The sequence below is a fragment of the Corythoichthys intestinalis genome, chromosome 7 (genome assembly GCF_030265065.1).
Source record: "Corythoichthys intestinalis isolate RoL2023-P3 chromosome 7, ASM3026506v1, whole genome shotgun sequence".
Classification (NCBI taxonomy): Eukaryota; Metazoa; Chordata; class Actinopteri; order Syngnathiformes; family Syngnathidae; genus Corythoichthys; species Corythoichthys intestinalis.
The window spans coordinates 15,126,705-15,152,980 of NC_080401.1; the positions used below are offsets into that span (position 1 = coordinate 15,126,705).

Consider the following 26,276-nt stretch of genomic DNA (forward strand, 5'->3'; position numbering starts at 1 on the left):
TGCATGTCTGCTAATGATAAAATATCTTGATTATCTCATTGGCTGCATTTGACAGTGATAAATGTTCAATCCATTTTAATTGGGAGGGTTTATTTCCTCTGTCGAAATGGATTGAACATACGTTGCTGGCCAAAAGTATTGGCATCCCTGCAATTCTGTCAGAAAATGCTCAAATTCCCTCAGACAATGATTGCGATTACAAATGCTTTGGTAGTAATATCTTTGTTTATTTTGCTTACAAAAGAGAATGAAAAAAAATATTAAATCATTATCATTTTACACAAAACTCCAAAAATGGGCCAGACAAAAGTATTGGCACCCTCAGCATAATACTTGGTATTAGAACCTTTAGACAAAACAACTGTGAACAACCGCCTCCGGTATCCATCATTGAGTTTCTTACAATGCTCTGCTGGAATTTTACACCAATCTTTGGCCAACCTGCTCCAGGTCTCTGAGATTTGAAGGGTACCTTCTCCAAACTGCTATTTTCAGATCTCTCCACAGGTTTTCTATTCGATTCCGGTCTGGACCCATTGCTGGCCACTTTAGAAGTCTCCAGTGCTTTCTCTCAAACCATGTTGTAGTGCTTTTTGAAGTGTGTTTTGGGTCATTATCCTGCTGGAAGACCCATGACCTCTGAGGGAGACCCAGCTTTCTCACACTGGGCCTTACATTATGCTGCAAAATTTGTTGGTAGTCTTCAGACTTTCTAATGCCATGCATACGGTCAAGCAGTCCAGTGCCAGAAGTAGCAAAGCAACCCCAAAACATCAGGGAACCTTCACCATGTTTGAATGTGGGGACCGTGTTCTTTTCTTTGAAGGCCACGTTTTTTCGCTGTAAACTCTATGTTGATGCCTTTTCCCAAAAAGCTCTACCTTTGTCTCGTCAGACCAGCGATCATTCTTCCAAAAGGTTTTTGGCCTTTTCAGGTAAGTTTTGGCAAACTCCAGTATGGCTTTTTTATGTCTCTGAGTCAGAAGTCGGGTCTTCCTGGGTATCCTACCATGGAGTCCCTTTTCTTCCAGACGCCAACTTATGGTATGGGTTGATAATGTTGTACCCTCGGACTGCAGGACAGCTTGAACTTATTTGGATGTTAGTGGAGGTTCTTTAACCACCATCCGCACAATCTTTCGGTGAAATCTCTCGTCAATTTTTTTTCCCGTCCACATCTAGGGATGTTAGCCACAGTGCCATGGGCTTTACACTTATTGTTGTCCACATCTAGGGAGGTTAGCCACAGTGCCATGGGCTTTACACTTATTGATGACACTGCGCACGGTAGACACAGGAACATTCAGGTCTTTGGAGATGGACTTGTAGCCTTGAGATTGCCCATGGTTCCTCACAATTTTGCTTCTCAAGTCCTCAGACAGTTCTTTGGTCTTCTTTCTTTTCTCTATGCTTAATGTGGTACACACAATCACACAGGACAGACGGTGAGTCAATTTTGATCCATTTTAACTGGCTGCAAGTGTGATTTAGTTATTGCCACCACCTGTTTGTGCCACAGGTAAGTAACAGGTGCTGTTAATTAAACAAATTAGAGAAGCGTCACATGATTTTTCAAAGGGTGCCAATACTTTTTATTTTTGGAGTTTTGTGTAAAATGATAATGATTTCATTTTTTTCCATTCTCTTTTGGGTTTTTTCACTGCAAGTGAAATAAATGAAGACCAAAGCATTTGTAATTGCAATCATTTTCTGGGAGAATATGAGCATTATCTGACAAAATTGCAGAGGTGCCAATACTTTTGGCCAGCACTGTATATAGCAGTGGCAGTGACATTTATGTCAATAGTTTAGTTTTAGCAATGATCAACAATAATGGAAAGTAACATATTGAAAGTAAAGTTTATTTATCACACAAACTTCATGCACTTAGCTTTGATCTATTTTGTACAACAGTGTCATCAACAACTATACACAGTACATTAATACAATACATTAATACACAACTACAAAGATCCTCTTTGACAAATGCAGCACACACTCAAGGAGGCATCACATGAGGTGCGTAATTGGATGATCTTGCACTCATGATCATCTACCAACTTCCTTCCCACTCTCAGATTTTTAACATCAAAATACAACATCATAGCAAATGGGGGAAAGCCGTCAAACCATTTGAGAAAAGGAATGTGGCATTTCCTTGGGTGCGCCTTGTTTTGTCTGAGTCTCCCTTTATTTGTGACGTCCTCAGGATGTCATCTCAATAGGACATTTTCCTTCCTAGGGCCATTAATTCTCTGATTAGGGAATTGACTTGATTTTCTCCTGTTATTTTCTACCTTCACTCTGATTGGTTTATTCAATCCACCCATTTATCATCAACATGGGGTCAATGGATCCATCTGTTTTCTACAGATTGCCTGCTTGATTCCAAAACCTTCAGTAGCTCCACTTAAAGGGGAAGCTGGAAAAATATGCAGATACAAATGCACATACACACGTCTTCCTTATCAACAGGGTTGAACTCGTCTCCTACAGTCTGAATTTATCATTTAACAAATACAGTACATTTTTGACAATTATATGATTCCGGTCTTGTGGGAACAGCTTGAAGTTGGGCCTTTTCCTTTTTTTCCCCATGATGAGTGGGTGCAATTGGTTGGGAAGAATTTACACAAAATCCTGACCTCAAGACACAAATGGACACACACCAACATAATATTGTATCAATTCATTCAAAAATGGTGGGTCTTATATCTGCAAAAGTTATGACTAATTTCTTATTTTATTCTTTTCAATTACCAAATACCGAATACTTTAGTTTACAAAGTGTGTCTGAGTGATGCTCTCAGCTTCCAAAAGTTGATTTGGGATTCTTTTCCCTATCTGTTTTCATTCAAAATCCTAAAGACGGAATGTGGGCGAGCATATAGTTTGGAATAAGGTTCTCATAGGACTGTGTTTTTGTTATTATGCCCGTGGTCATGCAGTGTGACCGAAAGTTCAAGACGGCATCATGTTCCACTTCCCCTCCTTCTTCCTAATAGTAGTCTTCATAGTTCTTGGAATTGAGGCAATAGAGGATGGCCCCTCCAAAGGAAAAGATGGTAGATCCCCATCCCAGGCCGTAGCCCCAGTTGAACTCGTGGTACACCCTCAAAGTGACTGCCTCGATGAATTTGATGGGGAACAAGACCAGGCTGCAAGTCTGGAGCACCACTACAATGGAACATGGAAAAGCATAACAAAAAGCATTAGGTACATGAGTGATGATACAGAACCTGACTTTACGTGTATCACTTTGACTTTACTATCACGTGTAGAATTAATATTCAATGCAGCTTAGTTGTTTACTTGGGATGTCCCGATTGCATGTTTTCATACCCAAGTCCGTCCCCCCTGATTTTGAGAATCTGCCGATACCCGATCCGATACCGAAAAAAAAAAGTGTTTTTTTGGTATTGTTTTTTTAACTGAAATTTTAAACATGTGACTGTCCCACCTTACCGCCTTCATAATGTGAATTATTTTCAAACAAGAATAACGTAGAAAAATGTTTGTCTTTATTAAATGCTTCATTGAGTGAGTCCACTCAAATCCGCTCAGGCTGCTGAGGACAGCCACTCATAACACAATCAGTTGCCACAGCACACGACCGCTAGTGTGTAACAAGATAAACGATGATTGACACATTTGCGCCTTTGACCGTAGCGCTACCAAGCTTCTCTGGAAAGATCAAAGCTACAAACCTGTCAATCATCGTCAACTTAAAGTAACTAACTCCAGGGCACTGCTGACCAAGAAAGCAGAACAATTTATATATATATATATATATATATATATATATATATATATATATATATATTTTTTTTTTTTTTTTTGTATTTTTTTTTTTTTTAATTAAGAACCCGATGCTTTTCACCCAATTCCTATCTTCTGCAAAATGGCGCGATCACCCAGATTTCCGATTAGGTAATCGGATCAGGAATCCCTGTTGTTTACCGCTTATAAATTTTACAGTTTGTGATTTTAAAAAAATATACAAATATATGTTGTTTTGGATCTCATTTGACTTGATCAAGTACAGTGATCCCTTGTTTTTCAGGTTAATGGGGACCAGAACACGCCGCAATAAGTTAAACACCGCAAAGTAGCCCCCCCCCACAAAAAAAACTTTTTTTTTTTTTTCTTGTGTTCAATGTATTTATTCACTGCGACCTTCATGTGGAAAAGCGGAAAATGAATTAATGTATTTATTCAGATTTAGTATAGGAAAGATACATACAGTGCCTTGCAAAAGTATTCGGCCCCCTTGAATCTTGCAACCTTTCGCCACATTTCAGGCTTCAAACATAAAGATATGAAATTGAATTTTTTTGTCAAGAATCAACAACAAGTGGGACACAATCGTGAAGTGGAACAACATTTATTGGATAATTTCAACTTTTTTAACAAATAAAAAACTGAAAAGTGGGGCGTGCAATATTATTCGGCCCCTTTACTTTCAGTGCAGCAAACTCACTCCAGAAGTTCAGTGAGGATCTCTTAATGATCCAATGTTGTCCTAAATGACCGATGATGATAAATAGAATCCACCTGTGTGTAATCAAGTCTCCGTATAAATGCACCTGCTCTGTGATAGTCTCAGGGTTCTGTTTAAAGTGCAGAGAGCATTATGAAAACCAAGGAACACACCAGGCAGGTCCGAGATACTGTTGTGGAGAAGTTTAAAGCCGGATTTGGATACAAAAAGATTTCCCAAGCTTTAAACATCTCAAGGAGCACTGTGCAAGCCATCATATTGAAATGGAAGGAGCATTAGACCACTGCAAATCTACCAAGACCCGGCCGTCCTTCCAAACTTTCTTCTCGAACAAGGAGAAAACTGATCAGAGATGCAGCCAAGAGGCCCATGATCACTCTGGATGAACTGCAGAGATCTACAGCTGGGGTGGGAGAGTCTGTCCATAGGACAACAATCAGCCGTACACTGCACAAACCTGGCCTTTATGGAAGAGTGGCAAGAAGAAAGCCATTTCTCAAAGATATCCATAAAAAGTCTCGTTTAAAGTTTGCCACAAGCCACCTGGGAGACACACCAAACATGTGGAAGAAGGTGCTCTGGTCAGATGAAACCAAAATTGAACTTTTTGGCCACAATGCAAAACACTATGTTTGGCGTAAAAGCAACACAGCTCATCACCCTGAACACACCATCCCGACTGTCAAACATGGTGGTGGCAGCATCATGTTTGGGCCTGCTTTTCTTCAGCAGGGACAGGGAAGATGGTTAAAATTGACGGGAAGATGGATGCAGCCAAATACAGGAACATTCTGGAAGAATTTTTATTTGTTAAAAAAGTTTAAATTATCCAATAAATTTTGTTCCACTTCACGATTGTGTCCCACTTGTTGTTGATTCTTGACAAAAAATTACAATTTTATATCTTTATGTTTGAAGCCTGAAATGTGACGAAAGGTTGCAAGGTTCAAGGGGGCCGAATACTTTTGCAAGGCACTGTATAAGACATGTTTTTTCCCAACGTATAACAAAAAAAGGTAAGCTATATATTTTTTTAAATAAATGGTTTTTAATTACTTCAAATGTAATAATTATGTTTTAAACATATTATTGTCCCACTGAATTATTTTTAAACAATAATAAAGTAGATTTTTTTTTTTTGTCTTAAATGAAATGCTTCATTGATTGAGTCCACTCAAATCTGCTCAAGCTGCTCACTTACACACAATGAGTTGCCACAGCAACTGTTCAACAAGTTAAACGATGATTGATGCATAAAGCACTTTGAAGTAAGCATCTCTGGCAGGATCAAACCTTAACGTCTGTCAATCATAGTTAACTTTAATAAGCAACTCCAGAGCATTGCCTGACCAAGAAAAGCGGCAGTAGCGAGAGTGAGAGACAACGTAATCAGTTCGGCACAGCTCTATAAAATACTGCATTTTTTATTTATTCTTTAATTGAGAAAAAATCCGCGATGGATTGAGGGCGCAGTTTGAAGTGCGAAGTAGCGAGGGATCACTCTATAGCTAATTTATCAAGATGAATCAGATTACTGGTTGTTTTTGTTGTGCTTCTTTTGACTGTTTTTACATCTGTCATGTACCTGCGGAGAAAAGCATGATGGCAACAGGCTTGTAGCATCGACTCCTGGAACTGCAGCACAGGGACATTAGCGCCACGACAAGGGAGAGCAGGGTGAGCACGGCCCCTCCCAGCAGCAAGGCCAGCGTGGCGATCTGCCAGTCTGCATGGGGAAACAAAAAAGGGCTGGATTGAGGGAGTTGAGTTATAAGCACGCACACACAAAAAATGTACGATGAGGTCGCAAGGATTATGACATGAGGGAAATTACTTCACTTGGTAAGGCTTGTAGTATTTGTGGTTTCAAATGGCTCGTAGCCTTTTGACACAAGAACATGAAAGTGAACATGATGCTTTCGCAGCTTTAGTGCCCTGGAGAGAAAAAAAAGCCTAACTGTGAGGTGACTCAGTTAATGTTTATCCATCCTACTTGGCAGATGCCTGCTCAGCAGCATTCTCAGCATTCATTGGGGGTGAAAAAACCTGACAACTCACTATCACATCCTGCCCTTACTGGGAAGTGCAACCAAAATGGGAGTCATTTTCACCGGACACATGGCGATAAGGTTAACAGCCAATACGCTGCTCGGCTATAGAAGTAATATAAGAGTGTAAAAATGACTGTAGAGGCATTTAACACAAGCTTGTCATACAATGTTGTCTTTGAGTTATACAATTTAGGGACATTGTCACACATATCATGCAATATCTGAGGCTGCTGGCTTTTTCATTCTGTCGCAAGCTTCTTGCCAGGGAGCAATGACGAGAGACCACAGACAAAATTCTGAGATGCCATCACTGCAGTCACCGATATTGGTGCTTGTCTTCAATAAGTGGAAAATAAACCATGCTCTATTGGGTTAAGATTGGGGACTAACTTGGCACTGAAAACTATGTGTTTTGCCTTCGAAAAGTCTCCCTTGCACCTTTTCCCACTGTCACTTATTTGTGTCAGTGACTGAAAAGCATTCTTTATTGGTTTAAGATCATGGGCCACTCTTACTAACTTAATTTCTGTCTTTAGTATCTTTAGTAAGAAAAAAATCACCCCACTGACCATTTGTTTTCCCTTTGCAAAATATTGTGCAGTTTTTTTTTCAATCAGGCTTGCAAATGCATACCTGTCAAGTTGTACGGTTTCGGCGTAATTTGTACAAGTGAGCATTGATTTTCAAATGTGTAAATCGTACGTTCAAAATCCGTACGTTTTTCGTGCATTGTTTTTTTTTTTCCTCCGTTCGGATTTTGTCACCGTTTCGTCAACGAGACAATGTGCGTTACTGTGCGTTACTACATTGGTTGAATGACGCGAGAAAAGTCAGAGACACGGAGAGAGAAGAGCGGGAGTGGGAGGGAAGGAGGGAAGACTGTTGTGACGGTGTTGCAAACGGGATGCTAGGCTAGGTGGCTCCAATATTTCGTGACTGTAGCCGACAGCCTACAGTCTACGCCCGCTTGATGCTACGCTAGATATCACATGCATATAGAATTACATGCGAAATGACACTCGGCAGTGTTAGTAAACAGCCGCCATTTTTAAAAAGTAGACGTCTCAAAAAGGCTCTGTTGTAGTGAACCTTCCTAGCGAACCTTTTATCTAAAATACTCCTAAATCAGCAAAATCTTGACTTGAATTATATCTTTAAATGATGAAACAGTTTTAAAAGTTTCACATGTCGAAAGTAGACAGAAGAGTACTAATGCAAAAACGGGAGCAATTATAACAACTTTAACAATTGATTCACAACATTAAATGACTTCCAAACATAGCAAAGATTACTATGGGTTTTTTTTTTGTGTGTTTTGAAAAATGAAGAATACATGAAAGGTAACACCAGTTACTTTGCCAAGTAACTAATTACTCTTACATTAAGGTAACTGAATTACTTTACTTTTTGGGAGAAGTAATTAGTAACTGTAAATATTTTTTTTAATGTAAGATTAACAACACTGGTCATAAAGATGAAGTCTGCAGAATGAAAAGTAACAAAAGCGGAGATTTTATTCCACCAATTTGTTGCAGAACACAATTTGCCCGAAACTATTGCTGATCACTTCTCAGAATTAGCAAAAGAAATGTTTCCTGACTCAAACACTGCATCTGTAGGTTAATTTTATCAATTGACCTTTTTAATTTATAATTGGACACAGTAACGAACTACCGTCAAACTGAATTGCAAGCTGAAGTGCCATGAAGTGCAGCCATCAAAAAACATGATTGAAATTGCCAAAAGTTCTACATACAATTATAACAAAAGTCACTGTTAAATTTTAGTAATCATGATGTAGCTGAAGATATTGATTGTTCTTTGATTGCACCAGGTTATATGTTATATTACCAAAAAATTCATATTATTTAAAAAATTGAGTTTTATTCTTGTTTCATATTACACGCTCTATAAAAGGTTGTAAGATTAGTCATCAATTTGTAAGGGCATACGTCACTATTTGTAAGCTCGCCAACGGCCTTGGGTTGACAGGTATGCAAATGGGTGAAGAATTTCAAGTATATTTTTGGCAATATTCTAAGTTTCCATTAATGAGTACAACAGCTATTCAGTTAGTTTTCTCTTTTTGTGGTTTGATTGATTTCTTATGCTTGTGTGAATGGGACTGGAAATTGCAGGGTGCATCAACTTAAGAATGGCTAATGTTTGTATTATCATATTAATAAAATCCCTATTACAGACATGTTTGCTACTTTCCACTTTTTACCAATCCATTCTAGTTAATTCTTACAGAAACATATATTTAACACATACCCTGTATATACAGTACTTCTAATTACAATTTGCAGCACTTGTGTTGGATCCCGTTTCATAGTGCAGCTGTTCCTAATGTTGTGGTCAACGAGTGAATCGTATGTTGACCATGCATTGAGGCAAAGTGTCTGCTAGGTGCTGCTTTACAGGCCTAATTATCCATGGCTTGTTAACTGCTGAGATGTAGAGGAAGTCTCCTATAATAGCTTTGGTGTGCACTGCAGGAAAAGGAGCGCTGCATGTAAACAGGTGCAGGAAAGCGTTTTAAGAAAAGTGTCTTGAAAGATTTAATCCACGTAAAAAACGTCATACCACTTCAATTGTTTGCTATGGTGGCCACGGAGTTGTTCCAAAAAATATATCTGTTCTTTTGTGACAGAAAACGATTAAAACCTCCACCATTAAATTGATGGAGCATAAGCTGCTTAAAGAATAGTTCCCACTCTTGTCTGAGGCAAACCAGGGGCTATGCAGCAGCAATATAAACAAACACTAACTACTTTTGACCATATATGGCTCAGAATGTAGTGTTTATAATGAGCCCTGTCATCGCAGGATGTTAGGAGTAAGCCACAAAAAACAGAGCAATCTTTCCCTCCAGTTTACAATAACATGAGGCCCCATTATAGAGGGACCTGCCCTATCACTGTAAAGGTCTGAGTGGCTCGACCCTGGGATGTTATGACCTGTCACTGGTGGTGATAGGCACTCTAAATTGCATAAACATACTTTAGAATTGTGTAATAAACAGTTTTGAATTATTTATGGTGGTTTTCAACCAGAAGTGCTGACTCACTATTTATAGTTTATAGTTATCTATTCTATTCCATTTAAAAGCGTCCTTGGCTCCCTTGAAAGGTTCTATATAAAGCTAAGTTATTATTACACTTCCACTCTCAATAGGCAACAACTCCAACAATAGACAGTAGGTACTCAGAAACTGAATGACGTGGGGGTACTTTGAATAAAAATGTATAGGCCAATCTGTGAAAAGAACTACAGTGGTATGAAAAAGTATCTGAACCTTTTGGATTTCTTACATTTCTGCATAAAATTACAATTAAATGTGATCTGATCTTTGCCAAAATCACACAGATGAAAAAACAGTGTCTGCTTTTACTAAAACCACCCAAACATTTATAGGTTTTCATATTTTAATGAGGATAGCATGCAAACAATGGCAGAAGGAGGAAAAATAAGTAAGTGAACCCTCTGCCTAAGGAGATTTAAAGAGCAATTGAAACCCAATTTTTACCAAACAATTTAAGTCAGGTGTGTGCCCAATCACTGATTAGGGGTTTAAGACTGCCCTGCCCACTATAAAATACACACCTGGTAAGAACTGTCTTGATGAGAAACATTTTCTGATGTGCATCATGGCTCGGTCAAAAGAGCTGTCTAAAGACCTGCGATCAAGGATTGTTGATTTGTATAAAGCTGGGAAAGTTTACAAAACCATCTCTGAAAGTCTGGATGTTCATCAATCGACAGTCAGAGAAGTTGTCTACAAATGGAGAGAGTTTGGCACTGTTGCTTGTCTCCCAAGGAGTGGCCATCCACCAAAGACGGTGCCGAGAGTTCAGCACAGAATACTCAGAGAGGTAAAAAAAGAACCCTAGAGCAGGGGTCCCCATCTACCGGGCCGCGAACCGGTACCGGTCCGTGGCGCATTTGCGACCGGGCTGCAGAGAAAAAAATAATTTAATAACGACCGCATACTGGCCGAATCAACCCTGTGCCCCTGCTTAACACACCAATATCTCTGTCTACTCTAGATGTAATTCTATGGGATAGATTACAATGTCGTCATAGAAGTCCATTGATTGGACTGCTAGCAGTACATCATGTTTGTGTACATAATATATCTATGTGCGCTTGTCCTCGATAATAGCGTATTACTAGGCCGCGGCGCAGCACATTTGTTCCCGGAAATAATTAGCCCCCAGACAAGCGAAGACAACAGGAAAACAGACGTCTTTGGAAATATTTTTAAGGGCACCTGACGAGCCTACAACCTCGAAGACCCACGAACTGCGAAGGAGTGGATTCGTGACCCGTTTGTGAATAAACAGAGAGATCGCAAATGACGGCGACCTTATTAAACGTACATTTGAGACAACATCTCTACCGAGGTTCTGGATTAAAGTCATTCTGGAATATCCTGACATCGCGACAAGAGCGTTGAAAACCTTGCTACAATTTCTAACATCGTATCTTTGTGAAGCGGGGTTCTTAATTAATGTTTAACGACAAGGCGAAGTCATTAATGGTGAGCGCGGTGTGCAGCTGTTGTGTGAAGCTTACATGGCAGGATGAATCTGAGGAGAACTTTTCTACAAGTCCTCCCATGATCAAACGTAAGTTAATATTCCTTTCTTTCACGAAAGTTTGTAGTGTTTACTTTGGAATCGCTGCATTTGCGCATTTTGCGGCTATGTTTAACGTTACACGCATGCGCAGAACCGCATCGTTGCAATTTTTGATGGGTTGCAAAATTTGTCAGAACACCGGTCCGTGAAAAAAAAGACCCAAATAACACCGGTCCGTGGTGCAAAAAAGGTTGGGGACCCCTGCCCTAGAGTGTCTGCTAAAGACTTACAGAATTCACTGGCACAGTCCAACATCTCTGTGCACACATCAACTATATGTAACACGATTGCCAAGAATGGTATTCATGGGAGGACTCTACGGAGAGAGCCACTGCTGTCTAAAAAAACATTGTTGCTCATTTAATGTTCGCAAAAGGGCCCTTGGACACTACACATTTGCGCAAAATATTTTGTGGATTGATGAAACCTGAATTGTTTGGGAGTAACACAGAATGTCATGTGTGGAAGAAAAATGGAACAGCTTACCAACATCAACACCACATCCCCACCGTGAAGCATCGTGGTGGGAGCATCATGATTTGGGGCTGTTATGCTCCCTCAGGGCCGGGACAACTTGCAATCATTAATGGAAGAATGAGTTCAAAAGTTTATCAGGATGTTTTGCAGGAAAACCAAAGCCAGTCTGTCAAACAATTGAAGCTAAAAAGATGATGGATACTGCAACAAGACAATGATCCAAAACACAGATGTAAATCAGCTTCAGAATGGTTTCAGAAGAACAAAATACACGTTCTAGGGTGGCCAAGTCAAAGTCTAGACTTGAACTCCATTGAGATGCTGTGGCATAACCTAAGGACAGCGATTCATGCTAGACATTCCAGGAATCTGACTGAACTACAGCAGTTTGGTAGAGAACAATGGGCCAAGATGAGTCCTGATCGATGTGCCAGACTAATCCGCAGCTACAGGAAGCGTCTGGGTGAAGTTATTGCTACCAACCAAAGGGGGGCCACAAAATATTAAATGTGATGGTTCACTTACTTATTTTTCCCCTTTCTATCGTTGTTTGCATACTATTCCTATTAAAATATGAAAACCTATAAATATTTGGGTGGTTTTAGTTATAGCAGACACTGTTTTTTCATTTGTGTGATTTTGACAAAGATTCACATTCGATGGTGATTTTATGCTGAAATGTGAGAAATTCCATAAGGTACATATACTTTTTCATACCACTGTATAATATCATCCACTTTTGAACAAATAACTCATTGGCTACTACTGTCTGTGATTGATGTCCAATCCATTTGAACTGGGATTTTATTATTTATACTGTACACAATGCTTAAAACATAGTCAAAATAACTTTGAGGTGGTGTTGAAAAAGAGAAAAGTTTTGAAATATCAATTTTCCATTTCCAGCCAGGTGTCCCAATATTTTTGCCCATCTCAAGCATCCTTCTCTCTGGGTCAGTTTGGTGCCTACAGCTCCATCCAGTCTCGAGATTGCAGCATCAAGCGAAAAGTCTTATCAGTGCTCAGAATGCAGCGAGTCCTCTCATTTCAGATTTGGAGCAGACCCACACAGAAAGAGCTTGAGTGCTTAAAGGCTTGACAAGGGAAATAGTGCCAAACCGTTAATCTATAGTTGCTCTGATGACAGATGGAAAACAAGATATCCCACTCAAGAGCCAATCTAAGTATTATTTTTTATGAAAAAACCTCTTGGGCACAAATTGAGTGTTTTTCTCGCACAGAAAAAAGGCGTAAGATGTGTATCAATTGAAGCCTCAAGTCTAACTTTCACACACACGCGCGCATACACTCCATGCAGTAAACAGGAAGTTGTTCAATTAAGCATAGCAGCCCACACCGAACCCATATCCCTTCTTCATTGCTCAGATAACACAATTGCCTAAATACAGAACCAAAAGCACTAAAGATGACACAGTCGACTCGCTCACGCATCGTCTCCACATTCATCAGCGCAAGTCACACCAGTTTGACATCAACTCACACTCGGTTCTTACATTAGCATCACACATTCCTTGTTTCCAACCAGCCTTAAACATAACTGCTCAAGGGCCATACTTTTTAAATGGATGGATATCATGGGCAATGTAATACTATGTAACTTTTATATGGACGCATTTATGATCTGGCATATCCACACGGGTAAAGGTGGATAGTCACCAGTAGAGGTGTGCATCGGCACTGCCCTCACGATTCGATTCGATTACGATTCGGAGGGCCACGATTCAATCCGATTCGATTCAGAGGGTCACGATTCGATTCGGTTCGATTCGGCAATGCATCGCGATGCATTAAAGCCTGGCATGTATTAAAATTCTAAAGCAACGCATATTTTTCGGGAATCAGGAGGCAACACAAGCGGTCAGACATTAAACAACTTTTTATTGGCTCTTGTGTCACTCCTGGTTGAAGTCAAATGAAAATAGTATACTTTCAGATATATATATATTATACAAAAAAAAAAAAAAATCAAAGCATTTAATTTGTGCTTTGAATGAGACCAGGGCTTTCTCTTTTTTTTTTACACACAATAGCACTCCCTCCTTCTCCGCTTCAGCCATTGTTATGTTATGTCCTATCTCTCTGCTCTCTCGATTGCAACTGCGCATGTCTGTGACGTTACTCCGGTGAGGAAGCGTCACTCCTGCATTGCTTTGAATGTAAAGTAGCTTCCTCTACAGGTAAACATGAGAATAATAATACAAATGGGGAAACCAAATCCGTTGCATCACCGGAATTGCGCAGGGAAGATTTTTGAACGTACTTATATTAGAGCCTATTTCGGGCCTAAAAAATCCAACCCGACCCGGCCCGGCCTGCGCGTATTAAAGCCCAACCCGCCCCAAGCAATTAACTTACCTTGCAGGCCCGGGCCCGAAAAAAACCAGAAATTTCATTTTTTATTTGTATGCCCGAGCCTGAAAAACAACCCGAAATTTTACGTTTTATTTGTAGGCCCTCGCCCGGAACACCCCCGAAAATGTACGTTTTATTCGTAGGCCCGAGCCCGTTTGATTTGTGAGGACTCAGGTGGGGGAGGAAATGCGGGGATGCAATGCGTGGTTGCGTTTTTTTGTGCCATGTGCATAATGATAACAAATTAAAACCCGTTTTTTGTAACAAATTCTCCCAGTTAAACAACACTGTAAGATGCATATAATAAACATTTATATATTTTATATTTTTGTGTCTGTTCTATCAGGTGGATAGTTCATGCGTCATTTCCTCGTCAAAATGCAATAGACATTATTTTAATTTCTTCGAGTTGGCAGAAAAAAACGCAAGTTTTCTTCATGTTTAAATAGTCTACCTATTTTTTCTGATCATTATAAATGCATTTACACAACGAAATAACGCTAGAAAGGTTTGTTAAATATATTTCTGTGTGGGATAGTTTGCTCACTACGCGCCTCTATGACAATGAGAGGAACAGCAGCATAAACAAAAACTGAAATACTTTGAAACAACATTCTTTATTTTAATGACTCGCATTAGAACACACAAAATAACAACCCGCCTTAAGGAGCACTGAAACCAAATAAATAATAACATTTAAAGGAACACCACGAAGTCCTGCTTAGCACGAAGAGGTGCAGCCCTCGAAACAAATGATAATAACGACGTTTGACTAGTATCACCTTTTAGGCCAGTACAGTTTTTTAAATGCCTGCTCAGCATCAAGGTGCCAGTCTTTCTGCTCTAGTACGAGAGCAAAGTGCCACATTTGTTGCATTCGGCAAGGCCGACACGGTTTTCTGTAGCATCTTCCGCTATCGATTTAAATCCTTTCCACACACCACTCGTAGATTCTTGCCTTTTCAATCCCCCCGTCTTTAGTTTGCTTTTTACCTCTTGCTGCTCTATATCAAAATTCGAAAAGGAAATACGAGGATGCAGTTGCAGACTCGTGGAGAGGCCAAAGCGCGAGGGGAAGATTATAAGGAGGGCGGGGCCACGGCGTTCATGTGTGCAAACAATGCACTGGCTCTGCTGCGGCTCATGTTTGGAATTACCAAAGCGCCTTCTCTGTTTTATTCAATGTATTTATTTTTATTAGAAATATTCCTTAGTTTAACATCCATACATCTTTTAGTATACAAATATATATATATATTTTTTAAAAAGTCCGGCCCGACCCGACCCGAACGTAAATCATTGATATTTTGGGCCCGACTCGGCCCGGAATTCGGGTTGGGTCGAGTTCGGGCTCAAGAGCTAGGCTGTTAGTCTTATATATTTTAAAATGTGCTGAATCGATTTGGCTTGTTGCCCGCATCGAATCGAATCGTCCATGCCCCGCATCGGGATGCATCGCCGCATCGATTATTGTTGACACCAGTAGTAACCAGTGTTGTTAATCTTACTTTTAAAAAATAATTAGTTTCAGTTACAAATTACTTCTCCCAAAAAGTAATTGAGTTAGTAACTCAGTTACTTCAATGTAAGAATAATTAGTTACTCAGCAAAGTAACTGACGTTACTTTTCACGTTCTACACGTTATTACATGATCCATTCTATAAGGTCTTTCATATCAAATATGTTTATGTTAACTGATTGAATTGAACTTTTTCATTACAAAAAAAAAAAAAAAAAAAAAACAGGTCACACTTCTCTACATTTTTTAAAATTTCACCTATGAAGGGATAAGTGTAATGGTATACAGTACAAACTTTAACATTGAAATGCTGTAAGAAAAAAGCCTTTGTTTTTCCTGTTGTACTGAACCCGCACCGGACCATGACCTCAGTACCGAGGTACGTACTGAAGCATGACTTGTGTGTACCATCACACCCTTAATATATATAGATATGGCGGAAAACAGACAAGACTAAAAAAGCAGTTTCTTCACTTGCACTCCTCTTTAAAATAAACTGCTGTATTTTAAGCCATAAGAACTGTTGTGTTTGATAGAATATGTCTATATGCTGCCATAGCAGATTCATGGCGCATTAAGCCCCCGAACTATTTTTAAATTGTCCCTTTTACCCTGGAAAACTCTGTTTACAGATGTCGCGCAACCGCTTTTGTTTTAACCCAGCCATAAAAAGAAGGTAAGTAATCATATATATTAATCAAAATGTCTGTCATTTTTATCTAAGAATCATTAACTGATGTCTAAAATTTTGTTTAAAAAAAAACAAAAACAAATTTTAAAAAAATTATTCACTCGCATATTTTAAACTTTTAAACAAATTACATCACAATGAAAATAATGGCGTCTGTGAAAAAGTCATGGATATCTACCTCATAACTATTGATTAATTGTATTTTTTGTTACTGTCACATTTTCCCCAATGTTAGATAATAAATAATTGATCCAAAAAAGGAAAAATTGAAAGAAAAAAAATAACGTTATATAAGGGTAAAAATATGAAAAAGAACATCTCCACCACTCCTTGATGTCTGTGATTTCTGCATCACGACCCTTGTTATATTACTATATTTTATATTTCACCCAAAAAATCCCCCCAAAATCCAGCTGTGGCAATTCACATCCGTTTCTTGACACTCGATGATACATGCTACATGGGGTTTTTTGGATCGAAAAAAGGCAAGTACGCGATAATACCTCGTTAAAATCGTGGCATCTTTAATTCTGCTCTCGCGTGCTCTCGCCTCTAGTTAGGGTTTTGCTGTTTTTTTTTTTATCTTTTCAAATGCCCTCCTGTTCAAAAAAATTCTTCCCCCAGAAAATAGAGATTCTAAGCTTTCCAATGATGTATCACAAATGTATACAGGACAATTTTGAAATGTGGTCAAATTGGGGGTCTCAGAGGGCAACTTCAAGTCACCTGAGTGTTTTCTGCTATATTTATTTCATTATGCAGGTGAGGCTTTAAACATAATAAGCAGTTACTCACTATGTTTCTCATTGCTTGAGTATTCCAGTTTTTTTATGACTACTTTTACTTTTACTTGAACAATATTATTTTGAAGTAACTCTACTCTTTTCTGAGTAAAATTTTTGGCTATTCTACCCACCTCTGCACATGGGTAATCTCCAATTTATTGCTATCAGTATAAAGATGAAGATTCCCTTGTGCTAATTTGATATCCATTTAATAAATCGTTATGAGATAAAATTAAGAAGAGAATATTAAAGAAGTGAATTAATTAATCATTGCAATTTTTACATTACCTTCTTATTAAGATAACATATGGGACTCTGATTGGTCAATTTTGATCTACTTCCAAATATACCAGCCTCTGGTTGTTCTATTTTTTGCACACTGTGCATTGTGATATACTGAGTCCGGTTTAGAAAGAACAACACGAATTGCGGTTGAAGTAAGCAGTGTGTTGACAAAGTTAAAACTGCAAAATCAAGCCAGAAGAACCCACAGAATCTCCAAAAATGGATTCAGCTCGATGTAGATGAGACGTAGATGAGATTGTACGATTGTTCTTATCACTTTGTGGATCATTTGTGGACAAAATTATAACAACCTGTCAGCCTGTGTTGACGTGAGGTATAGATTGATACGCCAGCCACTTGAGTGACCAAAATGAGGTAAAATTACAAAATATATTACATTTGCCGAATGCAGAAGGGCTGACACGGATTTTGTTGTTACAAGGAAATACTACAAGGTATGTACAGTGCCTTGCAACAGTATTCGGCTCCCTTGAATCTTGCAACCTTTCGCCACATTTCAGGCTTCAAACATAAAGATATGAAATTTAATTTTTTTGTCAAGAATCAACAACAAGTGGGACACAATCGTGAAGTGGAACAACATTTATTGGATTATTTCAACTTTTTTAACAAATAAAAAACTGAAAAGTGGGGCGTGCAATATTATTCGGCCCCTTTACTTTCAGTGCAGCAAACTCACTCCAGAAGTTTAGTGAGGATCTCTGAATGATCCAGTGTTGTCCTAAATGACCGATGATGATAAATAGAATCCACCTGTGTGTAATCAAGTCTCCGTATAAATGCACCTGCTCTGTGATAGTCTCACGGTTCTGTTTAAAATGCAGAGAGCATTATGAAAACCAAGGAACACACCAGGCAGGTCCGAGATACTGTTGTGGAGAAGTTTAAAGCCGGATTTGGATACAAAAAGATTTCCCAAGCTTTAAACATCTCAAGGAGCACTGTGCAAGCCATCATATTGAAATGGAAGGAGCATCAGACCACTGCAAATCTACCAAGACCCGGCCGTCCTTCCAAACTTTCTTCTCAAACAAGGAGAAAACTGATCAGAGATGCAGCCAAGAGGCCCATGATCACTCTGGATGAACTGCAGAGATCTACAGCTGAGGTGGGAGAGTCTGTCCATAGGACAACAATCAGTCGTACACTGCACAAATCTGGCCTTTATGGAAAAGTGGCAAGAAGAAAGCCATTTCTCAAAGATATCCATAAAAAGTCTCGTTTAAAGTTTGCCACAAGCCACCTGGGAGACACACCAAACATGTGGAAGAAGGTGCTCTGGTCAGATGAAACCAAAATTGAAGATGGTTAAAATTGACGGGAAGATGGATGCAGCCAAATACAGGAACATTCTGGAAGAAAACCTGTTGGTATCTGCACAAGACCTGAGACTGGGACGGAGATTTATCTTCCAACAGGACAATGATCCAAAACATAAAGCCAAATCTACAATGGAATAGTTCAAAAATAAACATATCCAGGTGTTAGAATGGCCAAGTCAAAGTCCAGACCTGAATCCAATCGAGAATCTGTGGAAAGAGCTGAAGACTGCTGTTCACAAACACTCTCCATCCAACCTCACTGAGCTCGAGCTGTTTTGCAAGGAAGAATGGGCAAGAATGTCAGTCTCTCGATGTGCAAAACTGATAGAAACATACCCCAAGCGACTTGCAGCTGTAATTGGAGCAAAAGGTACAAAGTATTAACGCAAGGGGGCCGAATAATATTGCACGCCCCACTTTTCAGTTTTTTATTTGTTAAAAAAGTTTAAATTATCCAAAAAATTTTGTTCCACGTCACGATTGTGTCCCACTTGTTGTTGATTCTTGACAAAAAATTAAAATTTTATATCTTTATGTTTGAAGCCTGAAATGTGGCGAAAGGTTGCAAGGTTCAAGGGGGCCGAATACTTTTGCAAGGCACTGTATGTCATTCTTTTTAATTCCAGATATTGATTGCAATCAAACATTTGGACAACATGATTCCATTTCTTGTTTTATTTAAACCAATTGGCGCATGTGCAAAACAGGTCAATAAATCACAATTTATAAAATTATTGGAAAAATAGCATACGAAAATGTGTTATCAGACAGCAGAGCTCTGGAGCCTCGCCAAACTTTCACCCACACAATTCCAGCTCTTAAAGTTGCTGTAGTTAAAAAGCTCGTAGTTGGATCTCGGGATCAAGCTGACGGTCTGCCGCGAGGCGAGCCACCGCCTCCAGCCGTAGTGTCCATTAACGTACAGTAAGTGTTGCTGTGAGGCACATCAACTTATTATTATCTTCCCTTGCCTAACAGCGTTTTCCACCTGTACACAAACGAACAAAAAACTTGTAACACTTGCATTTATGCGCTGACATAATTGTACCATCTACACGAACTGATTAGCAACAGGCAAGTAGCAGATACAGTAGTTGTGGTAAATACTATTAAAGCTCATCCTAATTACAATTATCATCTTAATAAAAATATCAAAGGCAACAAGTCGTTTCATGCGCAATATTTTAGCTTAAGTATTTTTCGAGCACCGAACACATGAAAATGCAGGGATGGGAAGAACACACCTTCCATAACACAGCGGCAACATGGCTACAAAAACACCCAGTCTTTGTGGTAGCACGAGCTTGATTCCACATCTGCCTTCATAAACATGTTGTCCTCCTCTGTCGTAATGATGGCAGATGAATGCGGTATTTCCAAATGGTCTTTTTTAAGGGATTTTGATGAGAAATGTTACTCCAGCTCCACTGTTGTTTTGGATGGAGAAATTCTTAAACAAAAGTTGCGAGCAGCCATGCGGAAGTAAAATGGAAGCACCTCGGGAACTTGTCTATAACTTTGGTGAACTTGAAAATGACGTAAGCCGTGGGCAGAACAATTGGAATGACAATTATGGTTCAGGTTTGGAGATTAATCACTCAATCAAGAACCCTTGCTTGTTGATTGGATTCAGTTACACTGTTTCAGAATGGATTTTAAAAGTGAAGTTGAAATATATTAAAGTCATTATTTCATTGCTGAAACATACAAAAAATTGTTCCTTAGTACGTCCTGAGTTTCTGTGCCAATTTTTTTGGGTTGTCACTGTCACTGACATGCTGGTTGCTAAGGATAAGTGAAGGTTTGTTGTGAAAAGTCAGTTTTCTCCTCATTTTTTAAAACCAAGTTCAAGCATGGACCAACCAAATTTATCTAGCAATTACTCAGAGAAGAAACGTCTCAAAACAAATTGTTGGTATTTTAAAAGACTGCGATGACTCATTTTGTTGTGAATCGTTCTCCAACTATAACACAAAAAAATATTTCTTATTTTCATTTGAATCTGCTTCTTCAACCAATTTCAGTGAGAAAAAGGCTCAAAATTTGCTAAATGAATGCAACACAAATTGCAAAAAAATAGAGCACCCCAAACTTGTAAAACTTAATTTAATGGTATTTCTTTGCTTTTTTTTTGTGAACACGTCATAGTAAAAACTTACTTCCAATTTCTGCTACACACTCGTGATTGAAGATTTAAAACACAGAGTGGGCCACCACTGTGTCAAAATAACAGGATTTATATAATGCTCAAAGCGTGACACTGAACAGTGAACACTGGTAGGACACGAGTTACTGTCGAGCCTGATAGTTGTGCTAGGATTCTTCATATCAATAAAGCTTCGAGCTCCTGTGGGAAAAGGAAATGAGCGGATGACTGTTTACGGTTGGTATGCCAACACTGGGGCTACATGTCTTTATAAGGCACCACAGGGCACTTCTTGTCTGCACTGGGTGACAGAAAGATAGCGGTCTGCGTGACCCACAGTTAGTAGAGTCTTAAACAGGAAGACAATCGTTTGTCAGAAGAACAAATAGGCTGTTCACAGCTAGGCACAAAAGCCCAAACATACAATAAGCAAAAACACTTGAGAGGACTTCCAGATTAAATTAGAACAACCTCAAATGTCGAACATAATACATTCCAGTGTGCTTTTTCAGATTTCCCATACTATGTCGGTATTGCTGGCTGCAATTATTAAATCATCAACCAAGATAATGACAATGATTATATTATTCCCTATCTGTTTCCTGTATACACAGTGATAAACTTTAACAAAATTTTCTAGTTCCATGTGTCATTGAGAAGTCTGTACCAATTTCTCGCTGACTGTTTAAGGCCATGGTTTTCTTTAGCTTGTACACCAACGTTTCTCCTTTATCTGATATGTGCTGGAAAATTGACAAATTAATAATTTCATAATACCCTGTGGTTAAAAAAATAATTACAGTGCACTTTCATTTTCATATTAAATATTTTGATTTGCAAATGGACACACAGTGGTACCGCTACATACGAAGTTAATTCGTTCCAGGACCTTGTTTGCAAGTTGAAATGTTCGTATGTCGAGCAGGATTTTCCCATAAGAATACATTATAATTCCATTAATTCGTTCCACAACCTGAAAACTAGTGCTGCAACGATTAATCGATTTAACTTGAGTATTCGATTAGAAAAAAAGGATTCGAATTAAATTTTGCTGCTTCGAGTACTCGTTTAATTAAAGTGGCATTGTAATGGTTTATTTTATAAGTTTTTGCATTTAGTGTTATTGATCTGGGTGGATACACTGCCCTCTAGTCGGCCTCATTTCACATTGCTGAATCCAGCTGCTCCCTGTTAAGACCAACATATGCAAAGTTTTAGTTTGAGCTAATGTTTTTTTTTTTAAATGCATTTGTAATGTAGTGTATTGGTATATTTAGCCGGTTTTTTTGTTGGGGTATGTGTCTGAACCATTTGTTAAGAGCATTGTAAAAAAAATTTTTTTTTAAATTTAGACTCAGCTGAGGAATTTTGATTTTTCATGTTCCTTATCCTTATTATTCGAACTAACTAGTTCATTGATTAATCGACTACTAAAATAATTGATAGCTGCAGCCCTACTGAAAACCAACACTAAATCCTTAATGAATACTATTGGTACTATTACAAGTGACAATTACACATAGCAAAACAAATAAATTATAAATAAAAATCTGAATAATAATACAGTATAAAAATAACAGTAATTCCCGGAATAATGTAACGAATCGGGTTATAATGTGGTGGATGTGTTTTCCGTGCTGTACCTAAACACACAGCGTGGCTGACGTGAGAGCGAGAGAGTGCGGTAGAGATTTTACTTTCTCTTTTAATGTTTTGATGTTGTTGGCGACTTGGCGACAACTGCGACGGACAGTAGGCATGTTGTGTTTCATAAGTTCTGAAATAAATGATTAAAAACCTGACATAGCTGGCGATTTCTTTGGCGATGTTACCACAATAATAATTGTCACCTTAACTTATAAAGACTGAAAAACGGAGGTCAGAGGAGGACCGTCGAGATGGTAGACATTCTACGGCCGTATTGTCGAGCCAGTTCACAGACCGGCACACAACATTCATATTTGTTTATCATTTCAATCTTCATTTCAATGGTAAGCGTCACCTTTTTCTTTTTTTCACCACCTGTGCTAACCTTCTTGGAACCCATGTTGATTTCTTTCACAAGAAAATCCGCTGTGCGTCCGTCTTGCGGGAAAACAAAGAAACTGCGGCACTGTCATGGATCTTTGTACTTCGAGCATGTCGTCGGATGTAGAAACAAATGGCGAGTCAAATTTTACGTCGGATGCCGGAAAGATCGTGTGTCAAAGTGATCGTCTGTCGAGTATTAAAAAGATAGTTCTCAATGAAATGGTTTTATGCACAAAAGCCACAAATTTAACGCTATTCTATCAACTGGTGCTGTGTGAGTTCACCCTGGACTGAATCACAGGGCAGATACTGCAAAGCCAATTCAGTCTTGGCGAAAAATTCATTCAAACTTGACGTTCCGCCCAAAACGGCCACCCACTGCTCACTTTCGCCGAGAAGCCCCCTCCCACATACACAATAAATGGGTTGCCGCTGAACCCTTTACACTAGGTTGCCGCTAGTTTGAAACGGCCGTAAAGCTGCCGGAACACAAGGGGCGAATGAACAGGACGCTGGGATACACACATACACATACAGTAGAGGTGCCTCTTAGCCAATTGGATGACAGGAATGCTAGCCAATAGCCAATGGTAGAGTAGCTTTTAGTATGTTTTGTTCAGTAAACTCTGAGAGCTGCGAGTACCAGCCGTACTGTATTTTTGCCTTTCGTATCCTGAAATTTCATTCGTAGCAAGAAGCAATATTTTTCCGTTGAGGCACGCCCTAACCTGAAAATTCTGTATATAGAGACATTCTTAAGTAGAGCTACCACAGTATTTATTTTAACGTTATTGTCGCTTTTGCCATTTTGTGCAATGCAGCCATGACAAAGACCATGTGCTGTTCGACAAGTTCTATTTCCTTTTCTATGACCATCATATTTGTTTTCTATAGCATCACTGTTAGCTAGGGTGACCATATAATATTGATTTCCAAAAAAGAGGACGCTCGACCCGGCCTCGAGATACGTAAATTTTACTCGAAGTTCACTCAACGATGCCTTATCACTTTAATACAATACAAAAATGTATAAATAATACTATCACCATAATGTATAATCATAGTCAGCAACGTCATCATTAGGTCATCATTACACAGAAGTCGTTCAGAAACTAAAGCTGAATATTTCATTAATATAATGCAGACGCGTTGAAATGTAGTCCAGTCAGTTCGCACACACAATAGGTTATGTGCCAACTAAACATTTTTATAAATTACTAATACTATCAATACAATTGTCGTTGACAAATTGTTATTACCACTCAATTATTATTCTCATTCACTGTTCTAGATTGCATGCAAACAATAACCGAAACAAACTGACAAACAATATAACTAGCGTGTTTCCTAACGCAGCAGTTCAAAACTACAGTTCTCATAATGTCTAGTGCGGCTTAGCTCACTTACAGCTACCCTATTAGCGAGCACCAGTAGCCAAGGCACAATCAAACATTGCTATAAAGGTTTTCAGTCATCGGCAGTGCAACGATGCGACACCAAACGGAATTTTACAGATCACACCCAGTACAAAGCTCAGATAGACGGCAACAGTTGCCGAAATGTAAATTTAGCAAGTGTAAATACCGATAGCCTATGGGCTCCCGTCTGGATGAATGTTTGTTTGTGAAAGAGAATTGACGCCATGATAAAGCCAGTCTATGACTGCACACGCAAGCGCAAATTTGTTCTTTGGGAACACGTCACAGGCAGCACAGTACCGTAGTATTCTGTGCAAAGTGTCATTCAATTTCAACACATGCTAATTGGTCCTGTGAAGAATAATGAAAACTGGACATTTTCAAAAATTTATAAAACCCGGCCGGACGCCACGGACAGAATGTAAAAAGAGGACCTGTCCGGGCAAAAGAGGACGTTTGGTCACCCTACTGTTCGCCATTCTGTGGCAGTATCTTTTGGAGTAAAAATATGACATCCTAGTGCAGCTATACAGACAGATAAATTTGAATACTACAACTTACAAATTGCATTACAATGTGTGAAACTGACAGTCCTCCAGATGTTGGATTACATGTGACAGCTCCATATCGTGGCTTGCTTGCTTGAGTGAACCGTGAAAAATGAGCATTTCTAGGGCTGTGCACTTGTTTCCCAGGTTACTAATGTCCAGGCATCTGGATCTCTGGGGGGAGTCCTCAGACTCGGCGTTGCCCCACTTGTGGGTCAGTGAGGAAACACACAAAAGGCTCATTTTGTCGGTAACAAAAGGCCAAACGAAACCCCAGCTGGTGCGCTCCTCGGCCCCGATGAATTCCCACATCATTCCCAAGGCAAATATTTAAAGAAAAGCTTAATCCAATTTTAAATAGAACGGTTCCCCACTCTCACCAGACTTTGATTTCACTCATTGAAAAAAATTAATAAAATCAAGTTTATTTCCCACGTGAAATGCCAACAGTTCACCGTTCTCTTTCATGTGCTAAATTTTTGAATTAACTAGCCAATTATTTCAAGTCATTTTGCAGTCTCCTATGGCTAATCTTCCATAATTGCTACAAGGAGAAAACCTTCTGCACCCTTTCTAGAAGTGTCTTTGTTGTCTCTGCGCCCTTTGCATCATTTAAATATGAATAGACTCCTTTAGTTCACTCTCTTTAACATACAAATAAACAACTGCCATGTGGTTTAATGTGCCTCTCACCGGTGGCAAGTGTGCTGTTGCAGGACCACTCCGCCGAGCTGACTGGCTTCCAGCAGGACTCCCACAAGGACAGGTAGAACTGGTCGTCCGCCGTGACCCAAGCCGGGCTGAGCACGGCGCCCACGTCCAAGCACAGCGCGAGGAAGACGCAAAGCAGCCCCACCAACTTCAGGGGCGTCAACGCCGAAACGCGCACCTCCTCTGTCCCGCTCACGGATGAAGACATGTCTTAGGTGTTTTAGTCATTCAAAAACCGCATGAGGGTGCCGAGTTGACTTGTGGCACATAAGTGTTGCTATTCCGCTCTTTAAACAGACTGTGGCGGTCGCAGGGATGGGGGAGATGCTCACTCTCTGGCCCAACTCAGCAGGACGGCCGTGGTACTGCCACTGACTGTGACTGCTGACTGAAGAGAAGAGCGCTTCATCACTGAAATAACACACGGCACTGCCTCCGCTCGGTCCTAGTGCCCACCGAGTGCGAAGGCTGCCCACCGTTGTTGAAATTAGGGCTGCAGCCAGGGCTGGAGTGAGAGTCATTTTCAGGCAAGGGCCTTGGTTTGCGTGGCGTCGGTAGGGACATAACACTACCAACTTTTCAGGATGCTCTTAGGCTACGTTCATACTACAGGTCTTAATGCACGAATCCGATTTTTTCGTGTTTTTCCGACTCGAGTGAGGCATTAACTTGACGGTCTGAACGTGACAAGTCGCATAGAACTGGACCATTTCAAATCCGATCTGGGTCACTTTCATATGTGGTTCAAATCCG

The 26,276-nt window shown here is 39.5% G+C and overlaps 1 protein-coding gene across 1 annotated transcript; it reads right to left on the bottom strand.

Annotated features, from left to right (window-relative positions):
* Positions 1–214: 214 nt before the first annotated feature.
* Positions 215–25,899, bottom strand: tmem47 (transmembrane protein 47). The gene is made up of 3 exons (XM_057841785.1): positions 25,506–25,899; positions 6,087–6,227; positions 215–3,177 (listed from the first exon to the last, which is right to left on the bottom strand). Exons 1-3 carry the CDS (start codon positions 25,729–25,731, stop codon positions 2,999–3,001), a joined length of 546 nt encoding a protein of 181 aa, XP_057697768.1. The 5' UTR covers positions 25,732–25,899; the 3' UTR covers positions 215–2,998.
* Positions 25,900–26,276: the final 377 nt, after the last annotated feature.